Source organism: Ascidia mentula, chromosome 2 (genome assembly GCF_947561715.1).
Source record: "Ascidia mentula chromosome 2, kaAscMent1.1, whole genome shotgun sequence".
In the NCBI taxonomy this organism is placed as follows: Eukaryota; Metazoa; Chordata; class Ascidiacea; order Phlebobranchia; family Ascidiidae; genus Ascidia; species Ascidia mentula.
In genome coordinates this window covers 490623-518194 of record NC_138567.1, presented here as the reverse complement: position 1 = coordinate 518194, position 27572 = coordinate 490623, and the positions used below count along the sequence as shown (strand labels likewise).

The following is a 27572-nucleotide window of genomic DNA, read 5'->3' as shown; positions in this document are numbered from 1 at the left end:
CGGTAAGTTGAGATATTCGGTCAATGCATGATAAGGAATATGAAGTCACCAAGTATAGATAAAAAAAGTTTGTTGCCAATGCTGCCAGGGATATTACTCAATATTTAAAAGCATCTCTGGCATGAAAACTACTTGTTTGGACGAAGTTTCGGCCGTTACACAATGAAGGTCTGTTGTATAACGCCTGAAACGTCGTCCAAACAAGTGGTTTCTTGCCAGGGGAGCTTCAAATTGGTTAAAAACAGGCTTGTTTATACATAATGTATTGAACAAATGTGGGGCTCAAAGTGGATAAGTATAGGACAAGATATCAAACACAGTCATTTGTACTAAAGCTAAAAGCCAAAGTGCTTCGCCCGGTATGCTTACCAGCTTTGCCTTTCATAGTTAAAATTTTGTTTTGCAACTATTGACATTTTATGAGTTAATATTTCTTGTTATTGTTCCAGTGTTTGCCCCCCTCAATACAAGCGAGCCGGTTTTCTTCGGGCAAAACGGCAACTGTAAGTGACTTAAAATATATTGAGGTTTGCTACTAGAGATCTAATCTTAACTTTTTTTCGACTTAGGGACGAACATCGGAGTTATAAAGAATCTTCTCGTATCAAGTAAGCCCAGCATTTGTAAAACGCATGAATGTAGATTGTTTGTTGGACGCATGAATGTTGGTTGTGTTGCGGTTATACCATGTCTAATCTTATGCTAGTTGCCTGCAAAGTTCATCACATGAAAGATAAAGACTTAATTGACGATGGAAATAAACACCCCTGTATTTTGACAGAAAGTCAGCTTGTTGGAAGTGATAGATGTTTCACATCTATCGCATTAATCTCATCTACAAATGTTACCTTAAAAATCCAGTTCGAGGACTCAAGTAAGTTCTGGTATTTTCCTGAGAAGCCAAGACGTGTTGCTAAATTAAATTTATTTTTAGAAAACGTCAATCTAACCGGGAATATTATCTGGTTTCAAAGATCTTGTGAGTTTCTTTGAAAACTTGTCGTTAAAAAGAACTTAAAACTTATTCTCTGTTGTAAATACTAATATTGAAAACTACGTTTACTTAAAAAAAGCAAAAATTAACACGTTTTTTTACAAATTTGTGCATATTGTATCTCTAACTGATATTTCAAATACTTCCATAAAAAATATGTCGATTGTTGTGAAATTCGTGATAATAATGGAAAGCCTTCCTAAAAATTAGGTGTCAGAGACCTCATTCTTAATCCCAATCCCTGCCTTGACCTGAGCCTATCGTGCAGCAGTAAGTAACTTATCGTAACATTTCATACTCAGCAAGTGAATTTCTCCCGTTGTTGTGGAAAAATGTCGTAACTTGCAGAAAATAGTTCGGGAAAAACTGAAACAGTTTTAATGCGCAATTGTTTAAGTTCCGCCTGAAACATGACAAATATTGAAAGCAATTTTTGCGTTGTTTTCTGAAGAGCGAGAGATGTTTCTATGACAAATAACAAATATTATTTCACGTAATTAATAGATTTTACAAACACGACCTCAACCCCGTTCTCAACATTACATCCGGTGACAACATCCACACCGGCCACGAGTCCATCACTTCCAACAACTCCAGCAATCACAATTTCCAACGAGAATTTGAAGCAGATTCTCAACTGGTCGAACACAATCGAAGTCACTGTACTTAATTTGACACAAGTCAAAAACGAAACCATCATCATCAGAAACGTCACAAGTCCGGTGCAAGCGACTCTTTCCAGCACTTCCTTCAGTGGGTTGACACAAGTTGGAGCAACAGACCAAGCATTGGTTGCTGTCGTCGCAACTGAATTCAGCCTACCACAAAATGCACAGAATCAATCAACGCAGAGCAACAACCAGTATTTGACTACAAGCACATCTCCATTCCCTGGCGCCCCCACACTCAGTGTCACAATAGTAGATTTGGTCACAAAGGGAATTATAAATGGAAAACTTTTCTACACAATAAAACTACAGAACGCTGCCGCCGAGGCGAAATCCTTCGTGCAAGCAACTGTGTCCAACAACAGCAAGCAAAACGGTCAATTCGGGGTCACCAGAATCAACAAAGTGGAAACATTGTGCGGTTTCTTCAATGTCACAACAGGGAAGTTTTCGACCAACGGATGCAGTTTGATTGGAGGAAATGTTTCAAGTGTTTCTTGTCACTGCGATCACACAACTTTATTCGCTGTATTGTTGTCAGTTCAAACTTACAACATTCCTTCCGCGGTTAAGGTAAGACACAAAAAGATGCTGCACTGCCGCCTCCAACAATTTACAAATTGTTCGATTTTATGTTTCCAACTTTTAAAGTCACAGAGGCAAAATGCGTTTAACATAAAGTCAGGAGGGAAAAAGTGAAGTATTTACTGGATCACAGTGTGTCATTTATTCGTTTAATAACACTACGGACAGGTGTAGCCTCCATACTTCACATATTTCTCATATGAATCATTTGCAAACCAATCTAATAACGTTTATATTGCGGGCATTGTTTATCATTTATTACGCTGGGCTGCAACCAACGCCCACAAGCTTTGTGACGTAAAACCTCATCCGTAATAATTTGCTAAATTTGCGCGTCGCACTAGCGTAACCTCACCATGGCTAGTCAAGCAAAGTTCACACACCTAAATGCTCTTTGCACAAAAGTCACGCTAGCTCATATTGTTGTGATTCTATGCATTGCACTTTCTCCATAGTTTAAGGCATCTAACAAACCGAAACATTAAAAGCAAAATTTATAATTTCACCGCAAAATGTTTGTTGCCAGCCTGGTTAAAATTTGATTAAAATGCTGACGGCCGATCAACAAGCAATGCGACAGGTCGTCTTTCCCCTACGTCACAGAGGCGTTTTTTTAATTCTCGGGAATATTTAGCAAAACTTGGATAAAATCAGGGTTTTTCAAACTTAATTTTTCAACATCTGATTTTAGAACAAAAATATCCCATATTATCATGGCTTCGTTTATGTAATGAGGACATTCAACTTGAATTCTTGTGTTTCCACAGTTAATCTCTTACATCACGGAATCAATCAGCGTGCTCTGTCTCGTCGTAACCGTAGCAACGTTGACGTCGGTGCGGAAGAAAGTACGCAGCGATCGAACCGTTGTGCAGATAAACCTCTCAATCTCGCTGTTGTGTTTCCACGTGCTTAACATCGTCAACGAGTGGGCGCTAGAGAACAAGGAAGCTTGTGTGTTTGTGACGTTGGCGACTCACTACTTCCTGCTTGCTAATGGTGAGGTGTCGGGTTGCACGTCGTTGCTGGGGAAGTGAAAGCTCGTTTGTTAATATAAACACGCCAAGCCTGCAGTCAATATTTATGGCGGTTTCTAAACGTCCCTTGTGTTAGGCGCGCTGTCATTCATTCCTGTCACCCATTCTTTCATTAGTTTAATAAAATTGTGTCACTTGGTTACGAAAATACAAAGAAACGTTTACCTTTTACCAGTGAATCTAACCCACACCGCAGAAAACATGTTTTATTTATTCAAACGTTGCAGCAAAAAATGCCAATTATCAGTTTCATAATATAGTAAGGTTGGTCTGTTCCCACTGTTACATGCCAATACACGTGACGTCACGGCTTACGCGAGCTATTATCTGTGACGTCAGCCAGATCAGTTCCATATTTTTGAACCTGGAGGTTGGTGCCTAAAAGTTTAAATCAAATAAAGCATGTCTATAATTTGTGCAGTTGTTGTTCATTTTCTTCATTCTCAAAAACAATTCGGTTACTGGCTTCTTTTATCCGCGTACTATAACACGTAAACAATTCCCGCAGAAGATACCTCAGCACGAAAGCATGTTTGTCAACAATAATTTTTCAGGAACCTGGATGCTGTGGGAAGGTCTGACTCTCTACATCAAAACCACCGACCGAATTCTTTCCATGAACAAAAGAAATCCACGCAAAGTTGCCTTGACTAAATTAGTAATAGGTTGGGGAATTCCCTTGCTTATCGTGGGTCTCTCGGCGGCGATCGGATTTCCCACCGGACGTTACATGGACGAAAGTCAATCACAGCAGTACCGGGAATATCTTCGCTGCTGGGTGGGAAACGATTACAACGCTCTACTCGCGTCTGTGTTCATTCCAATGGCCGTCATATACCTTGCAAACGTCATAATAGCAGCGCGCGTCATCTGGTTCGTTCACAAACTAAAGAGCAAAGAACTGAGACCATCTGGAAGTGATAAAGGTGGAAATGTTGAAAACATCGGAGCAGCCATGAAAGTTTTCCTCATGCTCTTCCCCGTTCTGGGGGTTCCCCTCATCTTTGCATTTTTCACAAGTGAGTACCAGGTTGTGGTTTTGTTATAGCAAAGTGTTGACGAATTTTGTGTTTTGCAAGTATATAAATTCTTTAAAACTATGAGTCACTGTGTTTATTACAACAGGTGTCCAACCGTACGAAGCATCTGTGGTATTTATGTACATAAACGTCATCCTGAACGGTCTCCAGGGATTCTTCCTTCTGCTGGTTTATTGTGTGCTGGCAAGCGAGGTAAAGGAGGCGGTCGGTCGATCCTACGATAGGATCAAGCTCCGATATTCGTCTGATGATCCATCAAACACACAAAGACTCACAAGCATTAACTCTAACACCGTACCCTCGTGAAGCAATCTCCTCTGCAATCTCCTCATCAAATTGTTTAAATTTGGGAAAGTCTGCATGACAAGACAGTGGAGTTAGGTTCGAGACGTTGTTTATTTCAACGAAATATATTTGCTTTGAGCGAGGCAGCTGACTGGTTTAGGCCTGCGGAAATGCTGCTTGTGACATTCATGATCATTGTGTGGAAATATCCACGTTTGCTTTTCCCCAATGCCTACCCAACACTTTCGCCACACAACTGTATGTTGGGTTTTGTAAAGCGAACATCCTAAAGGCTATGAAACTTTCGTTTCTTCTTTCAGTATTGTTTTACAGGTTTCCATTTTTTTATTTTGTATCGTTGCAATTGTTTGAACCCACATACTACTGTAAGCATTGACGACGGATTTGCTAACGAACGTCAGACAAGGATATCAGCTGTGTTATACCAGTGTTGTTAGTCTTGGACTTTGCCACTTTTCGTGTTTTAGCACTGATACAACTTTCAGCTTCTGGTTTACAATAATTATATCTTTTATGACAAATGTTATCCAACTTTATTTCAAATGCTTTAAAACAATATCGCTATTTAACGATGCTGGTTCCGCAAATAGAAGATTTTCTTTCAAATAACAGGAAAAATATAAATAAATCGAAGCGAGATGTTTGTTGGAATAAAGGTCCGTCAACAACGCAATTATCGCCTTTAGGTTATAACAAGCAGCATAAGAGTACAATTTCAATTGTTTGGTTAAGGCAACTTAACTGTCCAATATACGCATGTACGCTGGTCATAAGTTAACCGGGTATAATGTCCTGCATGACTTTAATCATCGGCTTCGTGCGCTTGCAATTCTATCGCAATACCTGCTTCTACGTCAGCAGGCGCACATGTGCGTAGCAACAGAGATTTTGTGATGCGATGAACCCGAAACAGTGGGAGGTGTGAGATATAAATAAAACCACAGGCAGATGCTGGCAATCCTGAGTAAATGCTATTTACATACGTGAAACGAGCAAAGGGTTTTGTGCAGGTTTTTTAGTGGTCATTTATCATCATTTGTGGTTGAGAATAGACGAGTGTTTATGTTATGAATAACTCCTGATAGCTTTATGGCAAATAGAGACAGAGTAACAGATGTAACAACTTCCAAAATGAATCTCAAGTTGTTTGTTTTCAAACCTTGTAAAATAAACTACTTGGGTTTTCCTTCAGACAGTGCATAGAAATATCCCAGCAGAATAAATTTGCGTTTTTTGCGAAAGGTTGAATACCGAGAATTTAAATTTCACAGCCGTCAGACGGCGTCGATTAAACAAAATACCTTTAATTAATGGCCGTTAATGTGATGCGACAGCTTAATTTCGTTCTATTTCGGGCTTTCGTGCGATGGTTGCACTTTAAATAAGCAACTCTTCACATTTATCAGCAGTCGTTACCTTAACGACCGACCGCCAGTTTCGTTTGCCCCTCGCTTATACTTGGAACAGCGCAATGAGTAACTACGTTGGCAGGAGGAAGCGGTTAAACGCTGCGAAATATCAGTTTACAAAAAAGCCTCCACGCCAAGCAGGCGCAGGAACTACCGTCACGTTTAAATGATGGTAGGTTTTCATAATGGGAAGTCCTGCAGTGAAGCCACGCAGTCAGCGCGCGCCAAGGCAGTAAACGAAGTGTTTTGTTTTGTGCAAGAGGTGAAAAATGGTCACTGGGAAAATGTTGGGCAAAGAAATAGTTGCAGAGAATAAAATACCACGGCGTGAATGTGTGTTGATTTCTACCAAGTGAAGAAGAAAGTTGTGTCAAGACAGTGATTCTCAAACTTTTTCACGTGAGACAAAAGATTCAACACACTTGCGACATACCAGCAGTTATAAGTTATCAGGACGATTAGTTTCTCGGTTGACAATTTTCACCCGTAGAAGGCTGACTCAACTTCTAATGTTCAACCGTTTTTTTTCCACTAATATCACTGATTGTTTTGCTTACATTGTTAATGAACTTCAGTGGGACGTCAATACGAACAGTTTGACAACCACTGTCTAGGGGTAGAAGGAGTTCCTTTGCTTGTTTAACATACACAGTTTCTTTACAGACTTAGTCCAGTCTTTGTTATCCAAACCAACGATGGAAACGTTAGGTCGACTTACTCCACATCACAATGCTCGTGACGTAGCACGGGGTCGTTACGTCACAGTTTTGGTTTTAATCGGCGCCTTGTTTGGTGGAGCTTTGACCCTTGACCCGTCGAACTATTGTGGTGAGTTTATTTTATTTTAAATTCTTGAGTATTTATACATTTATGTGTTAAAATAGAATGTTGTTGTGTTTCAGGTCGTGGAGCGAGGAATTGCGTCGTCCTCCTGTGCAACTTCAGCGGTGTAATTCCATTTCCCTGCGGTAAGAAAAAAATATTATTGTTGGGGAATGTTTGAATGAAGAAAGACACGTGTTTCGAGTTTGCGAGAAAAATAAACCGAAACTATGGGTGTATTTTGTTGTATGACCAGATCAAGTGTAATAAGCGTGTTAATGTGGCGGTTCTTTGCCAAGTATTAACATTCTTTAAGATATAAAAATGAATCCGGAATTATTTTAGACAGCAATAGAAAAATACAGTCTATACAATAATGCGTTACATTAATCTCCAAATGATTAAACGCGGCAAAACATGAGCAAAATGTTACACCAACGTATTTAATTATAAGTCACCTACATAGTTGTATGAATATTTAGCAGTTTCACACGGTAAGAATGTTTGGAAAATTCGGTTAAAAAATTCCTTTCCTTTCAGTTTTCGCTCCTCGGAACGAATCACAAAAAGTTTACGATGGATCTGGTGGGACGTGTATGTAGACCCCTTGTTGTTAATATTAAATTGTTGACCTTTGAATTTATTCCAATGTTAGTGTGGTGCGCTTTTCATTTTTAACCAATAATAGTTTTTGTTCCGCTGCGTTAAAACAAGGCGATTACAAACTTCAAATTGCGGTTGTACTTCCGTTGTTCTACGTTAAGCAGATCTTAGCGTGCGACGCGTTTGGAAAGTTCGCGGCATTTGTGGCCAATTATAATTCTATCCGGACGTTGTTCCCATGTTTTATAACTTTTACAGAAGGATGTCTTTAGTTGTTATGCGCCATATTTATTTCAAAAAAAAAACTCCAATTTCTCTGTTTAAATTGTTGCGCGACGTCTAATGTATATCGACAATCGATGCATCGCATTATTGTCAAGTGATGTCACTACATCCAACAACATTATTTGCATGTCGACTAAAATGATTAAAATTGATCCAAAGCACGACACTGTCTGGATTTCAACATGATTGAGATGATTTTATATAAACTATAAACGTTGTCGTTTCATTGCAGGGAATGGCGCCAACATACTAAGCCTAAATATATCAGGTAAATTATTTGCTGAAAGTTTTAAGCAGAAGTCAGGCGATAAAAAAAACTCAAATCTCTCAATGTAGAACAAAACTGCGCTGGTAGTGGATGTTGTATGACTTCCATCAATGGCACAAACCCTGATGCAAATGCTCCACAACCTCCTGTCAACGTATTGATGCAGTTCTTGACCGGAGGTAAGAACAATTAGAGTTAAAATATTTCATATCTCTGTTTCTCAACTATCTTCACACGGGTTCAGTAAGCAATAGTAAGAGTGAAAATGTCTGTAACTCACATAATGCAAATAAGAATTATTCAATAATAATTTTCCAACCTTACCAGCTAACACGACTGAATAACAAAGTGTGTAACGCATGGTTGCACATTCCTTAATAATGGTATGTTGGATAATACAAGGGCACAAATCAATGTACCTATTACAATGCATACAGAACCCATTACATGCTATTCGCTGTTAGCATTATAGTAACAATACTATTGAAGGTTTAAACTGCCAAGCTACCAAGCACATTATGTGGCTGGGATAAGCTACAGTAAATCTTTCCAAGCTGTTATATACAAAGAAGGTTGTTTTGTCATTGTGCTGTATTGTTACGTCATTATCCGAGTATGAGGTTATGAAATTTGAAGTTAAACCTTACATGAAGTATTACCGTTTCCGACAGGCGTAAAAGCCAGAAGGTTTAGCTGCATTATTAATTGCAATAATCAGGCACGTGTCAATTAACCATTGGCTCCCGAAGAATGGAAGAGGTTAATCTCATCAGCACTGACTTACAATAATCGGCAATTCGCCAAAAATATCCATATCTGCGTATTTAAACGCAGAGAGCATCAAAGAAAAGTATTATCAAAGAATTTATTATGGAAGCGGTCAAATATTGCATTTGCTTTAATTGTTACAGGATCCACCCCCAGCGTCCCAGGTTCAGGATATACGATTTCCATACAAGGATATGAAAAGTGTAAGAAGGATTGTATTTGATTGACGTTGACCATTAGAAACTTACAAGGAAAAAAACAAAGCCGCTTTACTGGCAGAATTTGATTTAATTTTAAGTCGTAGACACAAGGCATTATAGATGTTTTCAGATAAATTAACATTTATCAGTTATATCCAAACTTCTTACCATTCGCCAGTTTTAAATACTGCTTAACACAATTTTATAGACTTTATTCAGAATCTTTATGTTTAAATAGATCAACAAATATTATTTTACCTACATATTCTTAATTAATGCATCATGTGACAAACCCATACTTTTGATGAAAGTATAACTTTTGCTTTTATTTGGTGGTTTCTTACATGAAGTTTAATTGTGTTCATTATTACAGGTTTCCCAGTGATTCCCAACCCCTCATTTGCACCAAGTTACTTATCACAAGAACCAACCACTTGCCTCAATCTATCAATTTACTGCAGTAAGTTGTTTACAAAAATAATTGTAGCATATGTAATCCAAAAAAAGATGATTTACGAAACGTTCTTGCCCTTTTTCATTTGTTAAAGCATCAATATTCTAGTTGGTTTGTTAAAAACATTTAGAATTCAAGGAATCGGACATTCGAAAGTGTTGGTTGTTTTTTCCAATAACATTAATGACCAGAAAAAAGTAGTTTTCTTATTCTAGTGGGGGAGCGAGTTCAAAACGTATTATGGCGCAATAACAGAGGGTACCAGATAAAGCACGCTGGTGATAAACGAAAACCAATATTCAAAAACCCTTTTTCTCCAAATGCACCCTATTTTCAGCATTGCAACATATTCTAGGAAGTGACGCAACTTTCTACAATCCGTAACACAATATTTTCTTGACCACAGATTTTACTGTTGCAACCCCAACAACCATTGCAGCCACAACAACGCCGCTGACAACACAATCCATGACGACACCACCCATAACCACGTCATCCATGACGTCAAGCCCTAATGGAAACCGCACAGCGACCACAATAACCCCAAGTCAAAGAATTACAGACAGTCAACCAACCGTGCCACCAAACAACCAGATGACCACCATTAAACCAATCACAGACCAGAAGTTAAAGGAAATTGTCAACTCGTCCAACGCAGTGGAAATCTCCTATCTAAACTTGACACAAGTTAAAAACGAAACAATCATCATCAAAAACGTCACAAGTCCGGTACAAGCGACTCTTTCCAATACTTTCTTCAGTGGGTTGACGCCAGTTGGAGCAACAGACCAAGCTTCGGTTGCTCTCGTCGCAACTCAATTCAGTCTGCCGAAAAACGTACAGAATCCACCAGTGCAGAACTACTTTAATTCTCTCATTACCAGCACAGCTCCATTCCCTGGCGCTCCCACTCTCAGTGTCACAATAATAGATTTGATTACAGGGAAAATTGTAAATGGAAAACTTTCCTACACAATAAAACTACAAAACGCTGCCGCCGAGGCGAAATCCTTCGTGCAAGCAACTGTGTCCAACAACAGCAAGCAAAATGGTCAATTCGGGGTCACCAGAATCAACAAAGTGGAAACATTGTGCGGTTTCTTCAATGTCACAACAGGGAAGTTTTCGACCAACGGATGCAGTTTGATTGGAGGAAATGTTTCGAGTGTTTCTTGTCACTGCGATCACACAACTTTATTCGCTGTATTGTTGTCAGTTCAAACTTACAACATTCCTTCCGCGGTTAAGGTAAGTTGGCCAATAATCACATAGACTTAGAAACACATTTTATTAACTTCTCAGTTCGTTTGTGATACAATGTTAACCTTCAATAAGAATGGTTTTGCCTACTTTTGACATTGTCGGTATACTGGCTTATTTTCTATGACAAATTAGAATAAAATGTTTGCATAAATTAAAGCAAACGAAAGTTTAATGTTCGGTAAAATCATTTAAAAGTTGACTGGTGACAAATCGCCTGAACAACGCCACAGCCATGTTTTATAAGCCTGCCTTGCCGTTGTGATTAATAGCAAAGGAAATAACGTCAAAGGCTTTACTGAGAAACCCCCCCTGTCCCCAAGCACCATAGCAGTACTTGATCCTTTCCTTGACACCTTCCCAGTGGAGGTTTTTACACAAGTTCCTTCATTCCAGTAAACACAACCTTAATTACAACCCAACAATCCCAAAAGGCTTAAATTTTAGTTTTACCAAAGTTCACTTCGGTTCAAGATATTTCACTACCAGTGTGCACATAAATTAATCTTTCGTTTTTTGAGGTGATTAAGTGTCTGGTTTTAAATGACAAAGGGTTTAAATTACCACTGCCTCACTCAATCGTTTATTTATATGTTAATAATTATCTGACTATTTTGGGCGACACTTGATCACCCTGTACCTTTCATTGTTACGTCACACATGCGCGCAATAAACCGTAATTAAAGTTTGAATCAGCAAAACCAAACTCGATTAACGTGAAAATCAGTGGGCAACGGTTCATCTGCGGTTCAAGCTGGTAGAGCGTTCGAAAAAACAACAATTTGAAATGTCACTTGCTCACATCCCACATGTAAATATTACCAATTATTTTACACAATAAAGTTTATATCTAACTACATTCCGGTATCGATTCTTGAGCGAAAACAAATCAACGTTTCTTGAAAAATTTTACCTTGAAGTGAAAACTTCTCAGTGGCAGAATTTAGTAACCTCTGTAGTTGCCTGGATCACGAACTTCGGAATTATAACCAGAAGTTACCAACAATTTAACTGTCTAGAATTAAAATTGACGTAGATTTTAGTTTAACCGATGTTTCGCCGTTCTTTATCATCGTGGACAGCAATTCACCATGTTTACAAATGCAGTAAAAACCAAAGAAAAAAGATTTCGTTGGCGCCGCTTGTGGCGTCACGTGACAGTGAATGCAATGGGGCGGAACGATTTCAACAAGTTGTTTTGCATCTTGCCTTTGACGCATAGGTTGTTGTAGTGGATGTATAACTGGAACAACGAAAGTGCTTAAATTATCATGCCTTCGTTTATGTAATGACGACATTCAACTTGAGTTTATTTGTTTCCACAGTTGATTTCCTACGTCACGGAATCGATCAGCGTGCTCTGTCTCGTCGTAACCATAGCAACGTTGACGTCGGTGCGGAAGAAAGTTCGCAGCGATCGAACCGTTGTGCAGATAAACCTCTCAATCTCGCTGTTGTGTTTCCACGTGCTCAACATCGTCAACGAGTGGGCGCTAGAGAGCAAGGAAGCTTGTGTGTTTGTGACGTTGGCGACTCACTACTTCCTGCTTGCTAATGGTGAGGTGTCGCTTGTCACCGCGTATTTAGAATGATAATATTTATAATTTACCGATATTTCTCCCTGAAATGTATCTTCCAAGGTATCTCTGATCCTGAAACCTGTTTTAAGACAGAATTCCATTTAGTAAATCTTGGAATGAAACATTTCCAATGCAGTCTTGATGTCAACAATGTTTACATAAAATCCAGAAAAAATGTGCCAGAAAAAATGACCCAAATTTGAACGAAATTGATAGGCAGCCGCACTGTCCTCAACGTATCAAAAAATACCAAATTTTGACTGCTCGTCAGTTGATAATCATTTTTATTTTACTCTCTTTCGTTCACAGGAATTTGGATGTTGCTGGAAGGTCTGACTCTCTACATCAAAACCACCGACCGAATTCTCTCCATGAACAAAAAAAGTCCAAGAAAAATCGCACTTACCAAGCTCCTCATAGGTTGGGGAATTCCCCTGCTTATCGTGGGTCTCTCGGCGGCGATTGGATTTCCCACTGGACGTTACATGGACGAAAGTCAATCACAGCCGTACCGGGAATATCTTCGCTGCTGGGTGGGAAACGAATACAACGCTCTACTCGCGTCTGTGTTCATTCCAATGGCCGTCATATACCTTGCAAACGTCATAATAGCGGCGCGCGTCATCTGGTTCGTTCACAAACTAAAGAGCAAAGAACTGAGACCATCTGGAAGTGATAAAGGTGGAAATGTTGAAAACATCGGAGCTGCCATGAAAGTTTTCCTCATGCTCTTCCCCGTTCTGGGGGTTCCCCTTATCTTTGCATTCTTCACAAGTAAGTTCTTTGTTCCGATTCCAATTCATTTCGCTTCACACAATAGGCATTCTATGACGTCACATGATTACGTAATTGTTTTTGCTGGCCAATATGAAAAAGTGATTTTTGTAAATTTTTTTTGGCAAAATAGCCAAACCTGTCCAGGTTTTTTATTCTTTAATCACAGCCGAACCTGTTTATAAATTTAATTCAACTTCCTAGTAATGTCGGGGAAAGTGACTGATCCAGCTAGGCTGCAAACCTTCTACTTCCTACAAACATGTTTCTTTGATTACAACAGGTGTTCAACCATACGAAGCATCTGTGGTATTTATGTACATAAACGTCATCCTGAACGGTCTCCAGGGGTTTCTACTTCTGCTGGTTTATTGTGTGCTGGCAAGCGAGGTAAAAGAGGCGGTCGGTCGATCCTACGACAGGATCAAGCTCCGATATTCGTCTGATGATCCATCAAAGACACAAAGACTCACAAGCACTTACTCCACCACCGTAGCCTCGTAAATGTCAGCACGAGTTGGCGGGAAAATCGAAATCCAATCCCCGTCAGAAAAACATCGTTTGAAAATTCATGGCAGAATTGTTTTGTGTTAATTGTGATTGGATTTTAATTTTTCTTTTCCACATTTTAGCACTTACCGCAACAAAATGCCTCGGTTTAAAAACATGCATTTATTTTTATATTAATCCGCACTTGCCAGTGTTATCGTCAAATAATCCCAACCCTTATTAGGGACAAAAATCTACACAACTGATGTTAAATTAATTTGCAAATGTTTCGATTGTAAATTATTGTCAGTGCGAAATGCGAGCAACGCTTATTACCTGGAGACAAACCACAACACACATGGCCAAGCAAGTTGTGTCTGTTTTGGTTCCTGGCAATTATTCCTATTTTTACAACCAAATCTGATCGATTAACTTAATGAAGACGAATAGCCGGCTTAACATTGGTAAAGTATACGTTTAATTGTGTCAGAAGAACAGATTAATTGAAATAAAAAAAAATATTCCGTTGGTTCAAATCAACCCATGTTGTAATTTTTCTTTAATGTTGCAGAATTCGTATAAGCACAGATCTGACGTTTACCCACGTGTGTCTCTGTAACTCTTATTGTTGTACATATGACGTAATAAACGCGTTTTCAGTCTATTCTAAAGAGTAATTATGACGTCATGCGACAGGACGTCCGTCACAATTCACGCTACCAGAAGTAATCGCGCTTCTGCATTATTTTCTCTGATATTGCTCATTGTCACGTCACTGTATACAATAACTGTGTTAAGAATATGAAACAAACGAATGCGGGTGAATTTAACCTTATGTCGTCCAGCCTTTGCACAGTCTCCTTCCCAGTCTAACATTTTTCATTTATGTGAAGAGCAGAATTTATTTGCAGTAAATCCACTTTGATTTCTGTAAACAAACAACTTTGTAACAGCACTTATACTCGTAACTAAGAGTTGTTTGCGCACGAAGCGAAGTGAAAATGTACTTTCTTTTACTTTTGTGCGCAACATTTTTGCTTCCCGCCATTTATGTCAACTCTTTGTAAACCATGTGCATTGTGGAGGTTCGATCTGGAGGTTTTCTTGATTTTACAAACAATAACACATCGCAAAAAATTAAACTTATCTTTAATTAAAGTTCGTAATTTTTTTGATAATTCAGTTGTATCACTTTTACGGATACTTGGGGCTGTATAAAATCTCGGAGAATTCCGAAGTTTCTGATTCTGTTTGGATCTCATTGATCAACTCAAATCCAAATGTTTATGATGTTTGTGTATTAATAATGTTGTGATCATTTGAGGCAATGCGGATTGATACGTTATCCTGTACAGCGTTCGAATATATTGTTCTTTTTAATTTGATTCTGTCAACTTAAAGGCGCATGTTATTTTTTTGCAGCTCTGTAAAGTGTTCATTGTTTACCGACGACTTTCCGTTGATTTCTGTACATTTGTGCAATACATTTACCTTTGTAATGTGCAGAGTGTGCAGAAAGGTAGTGACAAGTCATAGCGGTTCACAGAGGCGGTTTCTCGTGTCATAGATAGAACTGCGATCAAATATGGTGGCTTTGTTTCCAACTGCGATGAGACGAAATGTCAATGAGAGCGCTTCCGTCAGATTCAAGTGACGTAACAATGGAGACATTTAGAAAACACGAAAACGCGATTCGAAAATATAACAATGCGAGGTAATAGGATCGGATTTAAGTAAAGAAATACCGAAAACACGCGCGATGTTCCTTTCACGTCATCGACATTCCAGTTAAATTTTCAACGCAACGAGACTGAAGCCACACGAATTTACGCAAGCTGCTGAATGAATACGCAGTGAATTGTGACTGCAGTTCAGTTTGAAGCCTGAGGTTAGTCGCCGTACAACAAGAGGTGCAGGAGTGTTGATATTTACGCCGTACAGCATCTGCTCATTGCTTAGATCTGTGGTTTCAAACTTTTATAAACTGGTGACGCGCTCATCCATAATATCCTTAAACGTTACAATGATGCACCAAAAAAATGTTAATCTTTTTAGAGATATTTATAATACTGACTGTTTTTTTATGCGGACAAATTTAATGACGTAATATGACGATTCATTAGTGATCCGCGTAATGGCTGAGAAGTCACGTAGTTTGTTACAGAAACATAATTCGTACAAAGCGAATCATTTATGTAATGATGAGGTGATTTGCCACATGGAAATGCAACGTGGTGAAGGAGAAATACTTATGTTCTGCAATGTGTTAAAGCCGACAATCTTAATATCACAATTACACTTTATTAAATACACAGGTTTTTCTAAAGGTTACCGCAAATATGTTTTCCCACTTGAGAATGAAGATGCTAAATCGCTGTGTTCTACGTCACAAAATTCGTGACGTAGAGCTGGTTCGTTACGTCACTGCTTTGGTTTTAATCTGTTCATTATTTGGTGGAGTTTTAACCCTCGATCCGTCGAATTACTGCGGTAAGTTCGTTTAAAATTTAAGTCGATTTAAATTTGTGTCGAAGTTTTCTTGAAACTGAAACTAAATCTATCTTCGCATTTTTTATCAAGTATTTTGAAACAAGGTGGCGTTATTTATATTTATTGGGTTAAAATAGAATGTTGTTGTGTTTCAGGTCGTGGACCAAAACATTGCGTCGTCCTCCTGTGCGACTACAGCGGCGGTGGGACAACGTTTCCCTGTGGTAAATATTTATTATTTTAGCCATTTTTAGGAACTATTGACATAAATCTGAGAAATGTGTTGACGAACAATATATATGGTTTCAATAATTCAAGTATGCGCCACAAGTGTGCGACGTTTTTATCGTTAAATTAAAAAATGTGTGAGGTGACTTCGTAATATTTGACGCTGAGAAACAAAATAATCCGACAACGCTGTACATGCAACACAACCAATATGAAGCTAGGAAAGCTATAGTTTGTTTGATAAAACATTTCTAGATTGAAATGAAAAGTTTCTTTTAACATTTTCAGTTTTCGCTCCTCGAAACGAATCACACAAAGTTCACAGTGGATCTGGTGGTTCGTGTAAGTAAACTCTTGTTACGTTGTTGACGTTTAGTTTGGTTATTAAGCTTGAACTACTTGGTTGTTGGTTAAGGCAGTTGATGATTGATGGCGGTATGAACAAATTTGTGTGAAAATCGTCGGATGAGTCGAACTAACCGAGATTAATAATTCGGGAACGATTGACATAGAACAGAAGTATCGAGAACTAAAAAAATACTTAGTATTCAATTGACATCCATGAGAAAATAGCATCTAGACTGCGTTACGTACATTTCAAATTATTCCTGATTGTTCCGTAATAGTTGGGTGTGTCCCGTACAATAACATGGCAGTGCTGCTTCGGTTTTAACGTGGATGAGTTGAGCTTTCATAAACTACCAACGTTGCCGTTTCATTGCAGGGGGTACCAACGAAATAAACCGCCTAAATATAACAGGTAAATTATTTATTAAAACATCAGAAATTTCCCGATAAAAATCCAACTGTCGATGTAGAGCATACGTGCACTGGTAGTGGATGTTGTATGACTTCCATCAATGGCCAATCTTCCTTAAATGCTCCACACCCTCCTGTCAACGTATTGATGCAGTTCTTGATCGGAGGTAAGAACAATTAAAGTTAAAATATTTCATATCTCTGTTCCTTAGAACACCCAACAGACTTTATATGATAGTGCAAATTATATGAAGTGTGCAAAGCACGAATTAATGTGAACGAATTTGAAAATTATGTTCGGCGCGTTTTCAAATTAGGGCAAACTTTAAATGGAAAATTCCACAGTTTTCCAGACATAATCCGCAATATGGAAATGCATATGTTTCTCTCACCAAGTACTTTCAACAAACTGTTCATGTCATTGATAGCTCTACATATTCCTTGCACTAAATAGTATCTGGTCATGCAGAATCATAGCTATGTATTTTTGTGGGGAGTTTCCCAAGCGACAGCTGGTGCATAAACAAAGGCTTTTGTTTTTTGGTCAGTTTCCAATTGGACTTTTTAATTAAGCCGGTTTAAATGAAACTCAAAGCATTGTTATTTAACAATATAACAATCACCTATTGTTACGACATCATACTACTACAATTCAGACGCAAAATACTGTACACAGTGATTTTATGCTCTCGAAAGTTGCATTTACGTGGCATGGGAAGTTATTTGTATCTTATACAAAAGTAATTTCACAGGTTGAACACTAAACACACCGGAACGTTTGAGTCAAACCTACAAGAAAAGTTTTGCATACATTTTCCTATTTTAAATATTAAATGTGCAAATCATGTCAAAATATCAATTAGTTTATTGTTTCACCTACAACATAATAACTGTTCGGTTTCGAGGTGAATATGCCGAAGGACGATTTACGTTTGTATTTCAACAGCGTTATCATTAGTATCATTATCACCCCCGACCTACAACCTACTTCCAAAGCTTGCGAGAGCGAAATGAAAATGATTTCGCCGGCGAAAACGCTCAGCGGCAAGTCGCGGGTGTATTACGCCGAGAACTCGCAAGCCCGCGACCTCTTGTGAACAAAAGCTCACGTTTCCATTCTTTGTACTGAGTGTACGCCCGCACGCCGGCAATGAAACTAACAAAGAATCCGCCGGCGCAAAGCGTGAGTGTGGACCCGGCCCTTAAAAATAATCGTTTGTTTATCAGGCCGGCAGGACATTTTTTTGTTTGATTTCAGACAAGCGAAGGTACCATAAAATTTTAAATCATATGCAAATCCTGTGAAATTTTCAGGTGCTTTCTTGCCTTTCAACAAGAATTGCTGTTTTTCAAAATTAATTTAACTGAACTTAAATGCTCATACATGGGGATTTCCCTCCCAAGCAATTGTCCAATATAGAAATATACTTGTGCATGTGGTTGCCATTGTATATGAGCACATAACACACGTTATAGTTGTTTTAAAATCAACTTAATGTAGAAACAATGCGAGTGCTTTCTGATTGCAGGATCCATCCCCAGTGTTCCAGGTTCGGGATATGAGATTTCCATACAAGGATATGAAAAGTGTAAGATACATTGCTTCATTAACATTGACTGTGGAATATATGCTAGATTACAATGAAAGTAAAATAGTTTGACTTACTGGTAGAAATTTAAGGGTTTGTTATTTTAAAACTTGTTGCAATGCAGTTTTAAAAACCCAGTAGGGCCTACAATCTAAAGTTGGCATGACACATTTTCCTCTTTAAATAATATTTCCAACCATTTTTTGTTTTTGTGTTCGTCATTACAGGTTTTCCCAATGTTGATCCTCCGCACTTATCAGCTTGGTTATCAGGAGAACCAACCACTTGCCTCAATCTTTCACTTTACTGCAGTAAGTTGTTTACAAAAGAATTTTATAAAAAACAATGGAAAACAAAACACATTATAGGCAACACTTTCTGTGTAAACTTCCATTCGTATATTCCAACAAGTCAAAAAATGTGTAACAGATGATCAAAATGGGAATTTTTTTTTCGCCTGCTGGCATCGTCAGTTCTGTCTTATTCAAACCAATGTACATTGGCTGATTCATGCAGTGTTTGAGGACAATTAAGAAAAAACTTTTGTGGGGAATAGTTTATGACACACTGAAAAATTAAAGTAAAAAAATAATTCTGAAATGGCATTGCTGTTTACCGCTAAGGGACAAGCTGTTTATGGCATACAAATAATTATTACATTGTTTTATAATGCAAATATAATGCAATAGTAGCTCAAAACATGTTTTGAAAGAATGTTTCTTGCATTTGAACAAACCATAAGCAGAAATGGGACTGAATGAAAATGATTGTTGATCTTGATATCATCAGATTTCTCAACTTCCACCCCACAATCTTCAACTACAACCAAAACATCCATCGCCACTCAACAACCAACAAACACTAGTGTTCAACCAACAACCACCAGTGTTCAACCAACAACCTCCAGTGTTCAACCAGCAACCACCAATGTTCAACCAACAACCACTAATGTTCCATCAATAAATTATGCTCAGTCAACTGTTCCAGGATATGTTTCCACTAAAAACATCTTAATCCAAGTTAACAATACCCTAAATTCACTGTCTGGCTCACTGTCGACAATCTCTTTCTATGATGTTACCTTACCTGTCAGCAATTCTTCCAAAGGAGTCGTTCAAACTGAACTTCTGCAGCCAGAATCTAACACTGTTGCCTCACAATACACAAGTGAAGTTGCCGAAGGTGATTATAAGAACCAAATCCTTCCAGTACCCAACACACCACTCCTCAGCTTCATCGCTTTTAATCAAGATGGTAAAACATCTGCTCAGCTAAAGTTTGTCATTTACCACAACAACATTGGAAGCACTTCAAACATCCAAAACAGAGAAATACTTCAAATCACAAGAATCAAATTTGTGACGTTGGAGTGTGGATTCCTGAACACTGACACCAACAAGTTCGAAACTACCGGTTGCAATGCCTTGCACATTAACACAAGCAGTGCAACGTGCTTCTGCAACCACACAACAATCTTTGCTGTCCTACTTTCCATTAGAGCTTACACAGTACCTTCGACTGTCACGGCAAGTTTTTTGATGTGTTGCCTTATAATGTTACTTGGCTTTATATCAAAAAGAAATTATTGGTGTTACAATTGTGCCTGGACCATAGCTGGTCTCTTGGGAAGTTAAAACAGTGAACAGCAAATACATAAATAAAGTCACGAGATTAAAGAAAACTTTGGAATGAAATTGAAATATTTTTACAGCTTCTCTCTTACATCACCGAATCGATCTCGGCCATCTCTCTGATTGTCACGATATCTATCCTGGTGTTGGTTCGCAAGCAAGTCCGCAGCACCAGAACCTTCGTGCAGATAAACCTTTCTATCTCCCTCATGTGCTTTCACATCGTCACTCTCTTTCAAGACACAGCTGTCCGCAACAGACGAGCATGTGAATTCGTAACCATGGCAACACATTTCTTTCTTCTCTCAACCGGTGAGAAAGTTTTTCTTCAAAATATCAAAGTTTATGTGTGGTAAAAATTTAGGTAAAACCATGAAATTTTGACCTCTGCTGTCAAGCTTTTGTTTTCATTTGAAAAAATACATTAGTTACTGCAATTGTAGCACTTACAAACACCATGACATCATATCGGTCATTTTTAAGATTTGTTTCATGATAATCAGGTGCCTGGATGTTACTGGAGGGAATGACAGCTCTCCTCATGACAACTGACCACATTATGACGATCAGTAGAAACAACCCTAGGAAAATGGCAGCAGTGAAATTATCAATCGGGTGGCTCATTCCTGCCCTGTTTGTTGCTGGAACAGCTGTCATAGGGTTTCCCACCAACAGGTACATGGACATGACCAACTTCGATGAGTACGTCAGGTGCTGGGTGTCATCACAGCATGGCACACATCAAACATCAGTCATCTTTCCACTGGTGACCATCTTCACCATAAACGTGCTGATCGCGGCGCGTGTCATCTGGTTCATGCACAAGTTACGTGGCGGACCGGTCAACACAAGTGGAAGGGAACAAATCACAGCACAAGATTTCAGAGCTTCCTTAAAATCATTCCTTCTCCTATTTCCTGTTCTTGGCTTGGGGATGATATTTGGAATCCTTACAAGTAAGAAGACAAACTCTTTCATTGCTGTTGCAGTATTAGTTCATGTAATGTTTGATTTCTTTTCAAAGTATGGTATCATTTATATATCTTCCTATCAGATAATATACATCCCAAAAAATCCTGCTTAACCTCTGGGCTCCTGTAGCTTAGTCAGTAAACTTAGGGATCCCAAGGAAATCCATAACATTTTTCTTGCTGTTACAGATATTGAACCGTACGAAGCATCTGTGGTATTCATGTACATAAACGTCATCCTGAACGGTCTCCAGGGATTCTTCCTACTCTTGGTTTATTGTGTGTTCAACAATGAGGTGAAGGAGACAATGAGACGGAAGTGGAAGCGGGCTAAACTTAACTTCACCACTAGTGGGGGCACCATACAACATAGCAAAACAACCAACAGCACTCGTTCAGCTTCATCACAACCTGCACGCTCCACCACACTCTGTCAATCAACCACTGATTCTACATTACCACACATCGATAAATCAACACACACTGCACATGAAATTTCAGCACAAACAGCACACATTGATAAATCAGCACACACTGCACATGAAATTTCAGCACAAACAGCACACATTGATAAATCAGCACACACTGCACAAAAGAAATCAGCAAACACAGCACATGAAAAATCAGCACACACTGCACAAAAGAAATCAGCAAACACAGAACATGAAAAATCTGCACATATTGAACATGGAAGTGATGGCAAGGGATCAGGTCCTGGTCCAAGCAAACCATATCTGGCCCCGGGTTTTGCTCAAAAACTCCTACTTGCACAAGGCCCCATAAAATACAAAACAAAGAAAGGAAAAATAATTTTAAAATCACACAAGTAATTTTTTGAAGTTTTGTTCTTAAAGCAAAGACTTTCTAATATTCTGTTTGTTTGTAGTTCCATACAACAATTTTTCCAATGCTTTATCTTCTGTTTAGCTTGAACCTGCAAATCATGATAAGAACAACTGACTTTAACATAAGCCTACATAACATGGCATACATAAGCTTACCCAACATTCACAGAAGGCTGTTTTGACAGCCTGTGCCACCAACTTGGGCTTTCGATAATTGTGTATATTTCTAACTTCACATTCACCTACTTACTTACACCACAAACAACACCTTGAACCCTGTGAAGAAAACACATGTTATCATCTTCTGTTGGTCTGCCTAACGTTTGGCAAGAAACCACATTGGACCGGTTTCTTGTCAGATATGAAATCTTTGTTTGTAAAAAGTGTGATGTTGTATTGATTGAGAAAGCGCTTTTAGTGTTTCCCTTCCCAAGTGTTTGTTTCAACAAAAAAATATGTTGTGATCCAAAGTATTTTTAAGTGTTCCCAAGTTCAATACTTTTTATTTGAAATGCTTGTGTTATGTAGGTAACTGACTGTGCAATTGAACATCTTGGTGTATTTTAGCTGCCTTCTGATGATTAGACTATGTGTTTTATAGATTAAAATATGCATAAAAATCAATGAAGTTGCACACTTAATGCTTAAATATCATTAAATTTACAAACTGCCAATGAAATGTCATAAGTCAAACTGTGCAGTTGATACGTTGAAATACTGTACTTTATTTTGTGTACCAACTATTTTCAACATTTCCCTTCTGTGTTGTCGAAGAATGACTTTTTAATGAAAAGTGATATCGATAATTTTATTTGTCGTATTAACTTCTCCGTAACTAATCCATTTCAAATAAGTTTCCATGCAATTGTTTCCTCTGCTAGTTTATTGGTTTAACTTTTTGGCAATAAATGTGGTTGTACGGAATTCGGAATACCGTATTTAAAGTTCATAGAAAGTGTGTGGCCAGTTGAGCTGTTTTAAGACTATGGAATTGAGGATTTATAACAAATATTTGCACAGTTAAAAACCCTATTTTCCACATCTGAAATCATTGAAGGCGAGTGTCAGTGTTTCCAAATTAGGCCTAAATTTTAAGGACATTGTCTGTAGTTAAGCTATATAGCCCCAGCAAAATCACTTACGTCACCATTGCCTTTCTACCGACATTTAGGCACCTTAATTGGACGCAACGCAAAGCGCACTGGGGGCCTTTCAGGCCCAAAGGTCCTGCTTCAAACCAACGTTTATCTGACAGCTGTTAACACAATAGAGCCACTATACCATGTAACATGACGTAATAATTCGGGAATGTGACGTATTTGCTGCACCTGTAACAACAGTTAGTTGATGTTGCGTTAGTTTGTTAGTTGCCTGGACATTAGGTTTCCGCTACGTTTTTCCAATTATTTGGTGGTGTTGGAATTTAAACGCATTATTTTGTATGCAAATGATGCTACAATGTCTATGTCAGCTGATTAAATTCCGTCCGATATTATTCAGTAATATTAGACACGCCCAAAGTGTACATTTCCACATTAAGTGTTTTAAATTCTCATTATGTCGTGTTAAAATTTAAACAAAAACATTTTGACGTCAATTCCTGTTTCTGTATTGGTTATTGACGCTACCCCTTTCTACATAGGAACAAACACGAGTTTAACAACGGAAGTGCGTAATTATAAACGTCGCATATCGATAATTTACATTTTAAAAGTTATTTTGCCGAAGCAGACTTATTTTGTAGTGTTGGGAATTCGGGAGACCAGTATTGTAAAGTAGTTTTTTATTCTTCTAAAACTGACTTCGACTCTTCGTCAACAATTACAGTTGTGACGTAATCATCCAATTTCGACTTCCGAACTTTGCATTCGCTCTTTCGTCGGTCACGTGAGTAATCGATCCCGAAACGAAGGAAGTGACGCACCTGTCACGTGACACTGTGAATGGATTTTTACAATTGTTACATCATAATACCTTTTCTGGCAACCATCGAAATAACGAATGATCAAAGAACGCAATAGTGACACCTGGTGGCAATTCACTTGGTGTTTGAAATCCTGCAACAAAAACACGATATAAGCTACGTTTCTTATGGTTTGATTGTTTGTAATCGACTGACAGTTTCTATCGTTAGCTGAAACCATGTGTTATTGGGTTTTCACTTGAAAATACAAAGTGGTGATTACGAACGGTAGATACTATTACACCGGGTCACAAAGTTTTCGCCAAACTTGATCCACATATAAACCTATGTAACATAGAAATCCAGGCAAGGCAATAACTTTGTGACCTGGTGTAGTAGTGATTTCCATTACAAACAGGGCATTGAAAGCTACAGCATCTGGGAATAGTTGAGCTGTCTTGTAATATAGCCGCGGTGGTTTAGTTTGGTTGTATCCAGTTTGGTGCATATTAAAATAAACATCGTTTGTAATCGTAAAGTACAGTCCTGGTAAACAAATGAGGTTTTCGTCCCAACCTGTCAAAAATGAGACGAAATTTCCAACCAGAACAGCCACAAGGAACCCCAGACATGGATAATATGCATACGACAGGGAAAACACTTCGGCTATTAGTGGTCGGTTGTGGTCGTCTGTGGTTCCGTTCAAAACTACAAAAGCAATGTAAGTGATAAAAATGTAATTATTGGAAAATTAAAAACAACTCTTTAAAAGGCCCAAAAAGTTCATGCTAGTAGTTCGTATATGTGCGTGTTTATATGATATTGATTTGTTCATGCTATCAGGGTCGCTTGTTGCCACTCTGGCATTTGTCCCCGTGATAGATGCGCAATTAGTCAATAAAGGTTGCCCGACCTGCAGTCTAGTTGCCTATGGTTCCAGACCTAAATTATAGGCGTTCTGCATACTTGCTACGAAGCACCCATTTCTTGCAAGAAATTATGGCAATGAATTATAGATTTTTGACTATTTTTTTTGCGTCCCAGATACAACATTGTGAAATTGGAATTGGAAATATACGAGAGTGTTAATTTTAAAGTTGTTCTGGTGCAGAGAAGGGTTTAAATTTGACTAAATATTAAGCCTGGTAAAATCGGCAACAAGTTATTTAAGAATTTGTAAATGTTTGGTAATTTTTTAATAGAGAGGAAAAGTTGTCTGCACCAAACAGTTCGTCATTGGTTCTCGCGTACAACCTGGAGAGACAGGGGAACACAAGTTTATACAAACCACTTATGTTGGCATACGTCGTGTTCATATCGTCCAACACACAACCAGATATTTGCAGATCCAACTTCCTTGTGTAGTCGTTTGGGATCGGATAAAGTGGTTTCCCGATCACACACGTGGTTGTGGCAGCAATTCCCGCAACCACTCCACTTATTGCACCCTGGCAATGGAATGAAGAAGTTTCAAAGGAATTTAATTTGAATGTAACTAAATGTTATAGCGCAACGGCACTGTTTGTATCCGTCTGCTTATTTAAGAGCAGCAGAGTTGTTTGTGAATTTGTCTATGAATCGACAATACCGGACAAATGGATTTTTATCCAACGTATTAATACAGTATGGTATATTTGGTTGAAGTATAGGTTGGGAAAATCTTAAATGTTAGGGCAGGAATTGACAACCACATGAGACTAAGATTTGATGTTTGTAGTAAAATCTGGTACTCGGTTGTAAATATTATCTTCATTTCATCGACGTCAAGTTACTGCAAGTGTTACGTGTACATGAAACTATTGCGTTGTAACAAAACCACGTTAGAGCAATGTTTATTTTTGCATTACAGTGTTTGCACGAAAAACTCACAATACGTACCACTGAGTTAACCCAGGGAAATCCCCAACCCATCGTAAAAAGCCCCAGGCTTGGTCCCATAATGACCCCATTAACACTCAGTGCTGCAATAAGAATATCTCCCAGGTGTGCCACGAGACCGACCACAGCGAGGCACGCGCAACCGTAAAACACAACCAGAATCTGCATGAACAACAACATATACTTATTTTAACATGACAGTGTTAATAACAATATGGGCCAGTCTATTTATACTCAGAAACATACAGTGTGATTTGGATCTTAGAGTTTTTAATAAGTTACTTGGTCAATACAAACCACATAACAGTATTTCATATTACGATTGTTTCGCTGCCAAATCTATAAGACGTGATAGTGATGCAGCGTTATAATATTTGACTGGATAACCCTTACGGTTTGATTGTTGTCCTTTCCACTTTATTGTTTTGTGTGCATTTGTTTTTTTTATGAAAGTTTTCCTCATGTTGTTCCCTATTCTGGGTGTTCCCCTCATCTTTGCATTCTTCACAAGTAAGTTCTTTGTTCCGATTCCAATTCATTTCGCTTCACACAATGGACATTCTATGACGCCACACGTTTACGTAATTGCTTATGCTGGCCAACATCAATTAGTGATTTTTGTGAATTTTCTTTTGGCAAAACAGCCAAGTCTGTATAACTATATGTTAAATTCCACAAAACGATCTGTGGACAGCTCAGATGGTGGAGGGGTCTTTGGCTTTCAAATAGATCCAGTTTTTTGTTCTTTAATCACAGCCGAACCTGTTTATAAATTTAATTCAACTTCTTAGTAATGTCGGGGAAAAGTGACTGATCCAGCTAGGCCGCAAACCTTCTATACTTCCTACAAACATGTTTCTTTATTACAACAGGTGTTCAACCGTACGAAGCATCTGTGGTATTCATGTACATAAACGTCATCCTGAACGGTCTCCAGGGGTTCTTCCTTCTCTTGGTTTATTGTGTGTTGGCAAGCGAGGTGAAGGAGGCGGTCGGCCGATCCTACGACAGGATCAAACTCCGATATTCATCTGATGATCCATCCAAGTCACAAAGACTCACAAGCACTTACTCCACCACCGTAGCCTCGTAAATACCGGCACGAGTTGGCGGGAAAATCAACATCCAATCCCCGTCAGAAAAAAATCGTTTGAAAATTCAGGGCAGAATTGTTTTGTGTTAATTGTGATAGGATTTTAATTTTTCTTTTCCACATTTTAGCACTTACCGCAACAAAATGTCGAGCCTCGGTTTAAAAACATGCATTTATTTTTGTAGAAATACGCACTTTCCAGTGTTATCGTCAAATAATCCCAACCCTTATTGGGACAAAAGTCTATACAACCGATGTTAAATTAATTTGCAAATGTTTCGATGGTAAATTATTGTCAATGCGAAATGCGAGCAACGCTTATTACCTGGAGACAAACCACAGCACACATGGTCAAGCAAATTGTGTCTGTTTTTCGTAATTATTCCTATTTTCACAACCAAATCTGATCCATTAATTTAATGAAGACGAATAGCCGGCTTAACATTGGTAAAGTATACGTTTAATTGTGTCAGAAGAACAGATTAATTGAAATAAAATAATATTCCGTTGGTTCAAATCATTCCATGTCGTAATATTTCCATAATGTTGCAGAATTCGTAAAGGCACAGATCTGACGTTTGCCCACGTGTGTCTCTGTAACTCTTATTGTTGTACATATGACGTAATAAACGCGTTTTCAGTC

The 27572-nt window shown here is 38.4% G+C and overlaps 4 protein-coding genes across 4 annotated transcripts in view; all 4 read left to right on the top strand.

Annotated features, from left to right (window-relative positions):
- Window positions 1-27117, top strand: part of LOC145888826 (uncharacterized) — a 36092-nt gene extending 8975 nt beyond the window's left edge. Inside the window, exon 11 of the mRNA XM_082979690.1 lies at window positions 26709-27117. Coding sequence (XP_082835816.1) covers window positions 26709-26929 — 221 coding nt within the window. The 3' untranslated portion in view covers window positions 26930-27117. The remainder of the gene's footprint in view (window positions 1-26708) is intronic.
- On the top strand, window positions 688-4630 carry LOC145888835 (adhesion G-protein coupled receptor D1-like). Its single transcript, XM_082979702.1, has 5 exons — window positions 688-874; window positions 1499-2235; window positions 3015-3246; window positions 3839-4303; window positions 4410-4630. The coding sequence occupies exons 1-5, from the start codon at window positions 688-690 to the stop codon at window positions 4628-4630; spliced, it is 1842 nt and encodes a 613-aa protein (XP_082835828.1).
- Window positions 6297-15035, top strand: LOC145888829 (uncharacterized). The gene is made up of 12 exons (XM_082979693.1): window positions 6297-6438; window positions 6703-6867; window positions 6942-7007; window positions 7402-7455; window positions 7982-8017; window positions 8086-8196; window positions 8929-8988; window positions 9359-9445; window positions 9846-10687; window positions 12025-12256; window positions 12589-13053; window positions 13337-15035. Exons 2-12 carry the CDS (start codon window positions 6735-6737, stop codon window positions 13555-13557), a joined length of 2307 nt encoding a protein of 768 aa, XP_082835819.1. The 5' UTR covers window positions 6297-6438; window positions 6703-6734; the 3' UTR covers window positions 13558-15035.
- Window positions 18871-27572, top strand: part of LOC145888828 (uncharacterized) — a 29160-nt gene continuing 20458 nt past the window's right edge. Inside the window, exon 1 of the mRNA XM_082979692.1 lies at window positions 18871-18919. The gene's annotated coding sequence lies outside the window, so the exon portion shown is untranslated. The remainder of the gene's footprint in view (window positions 18920-27572) is intronic.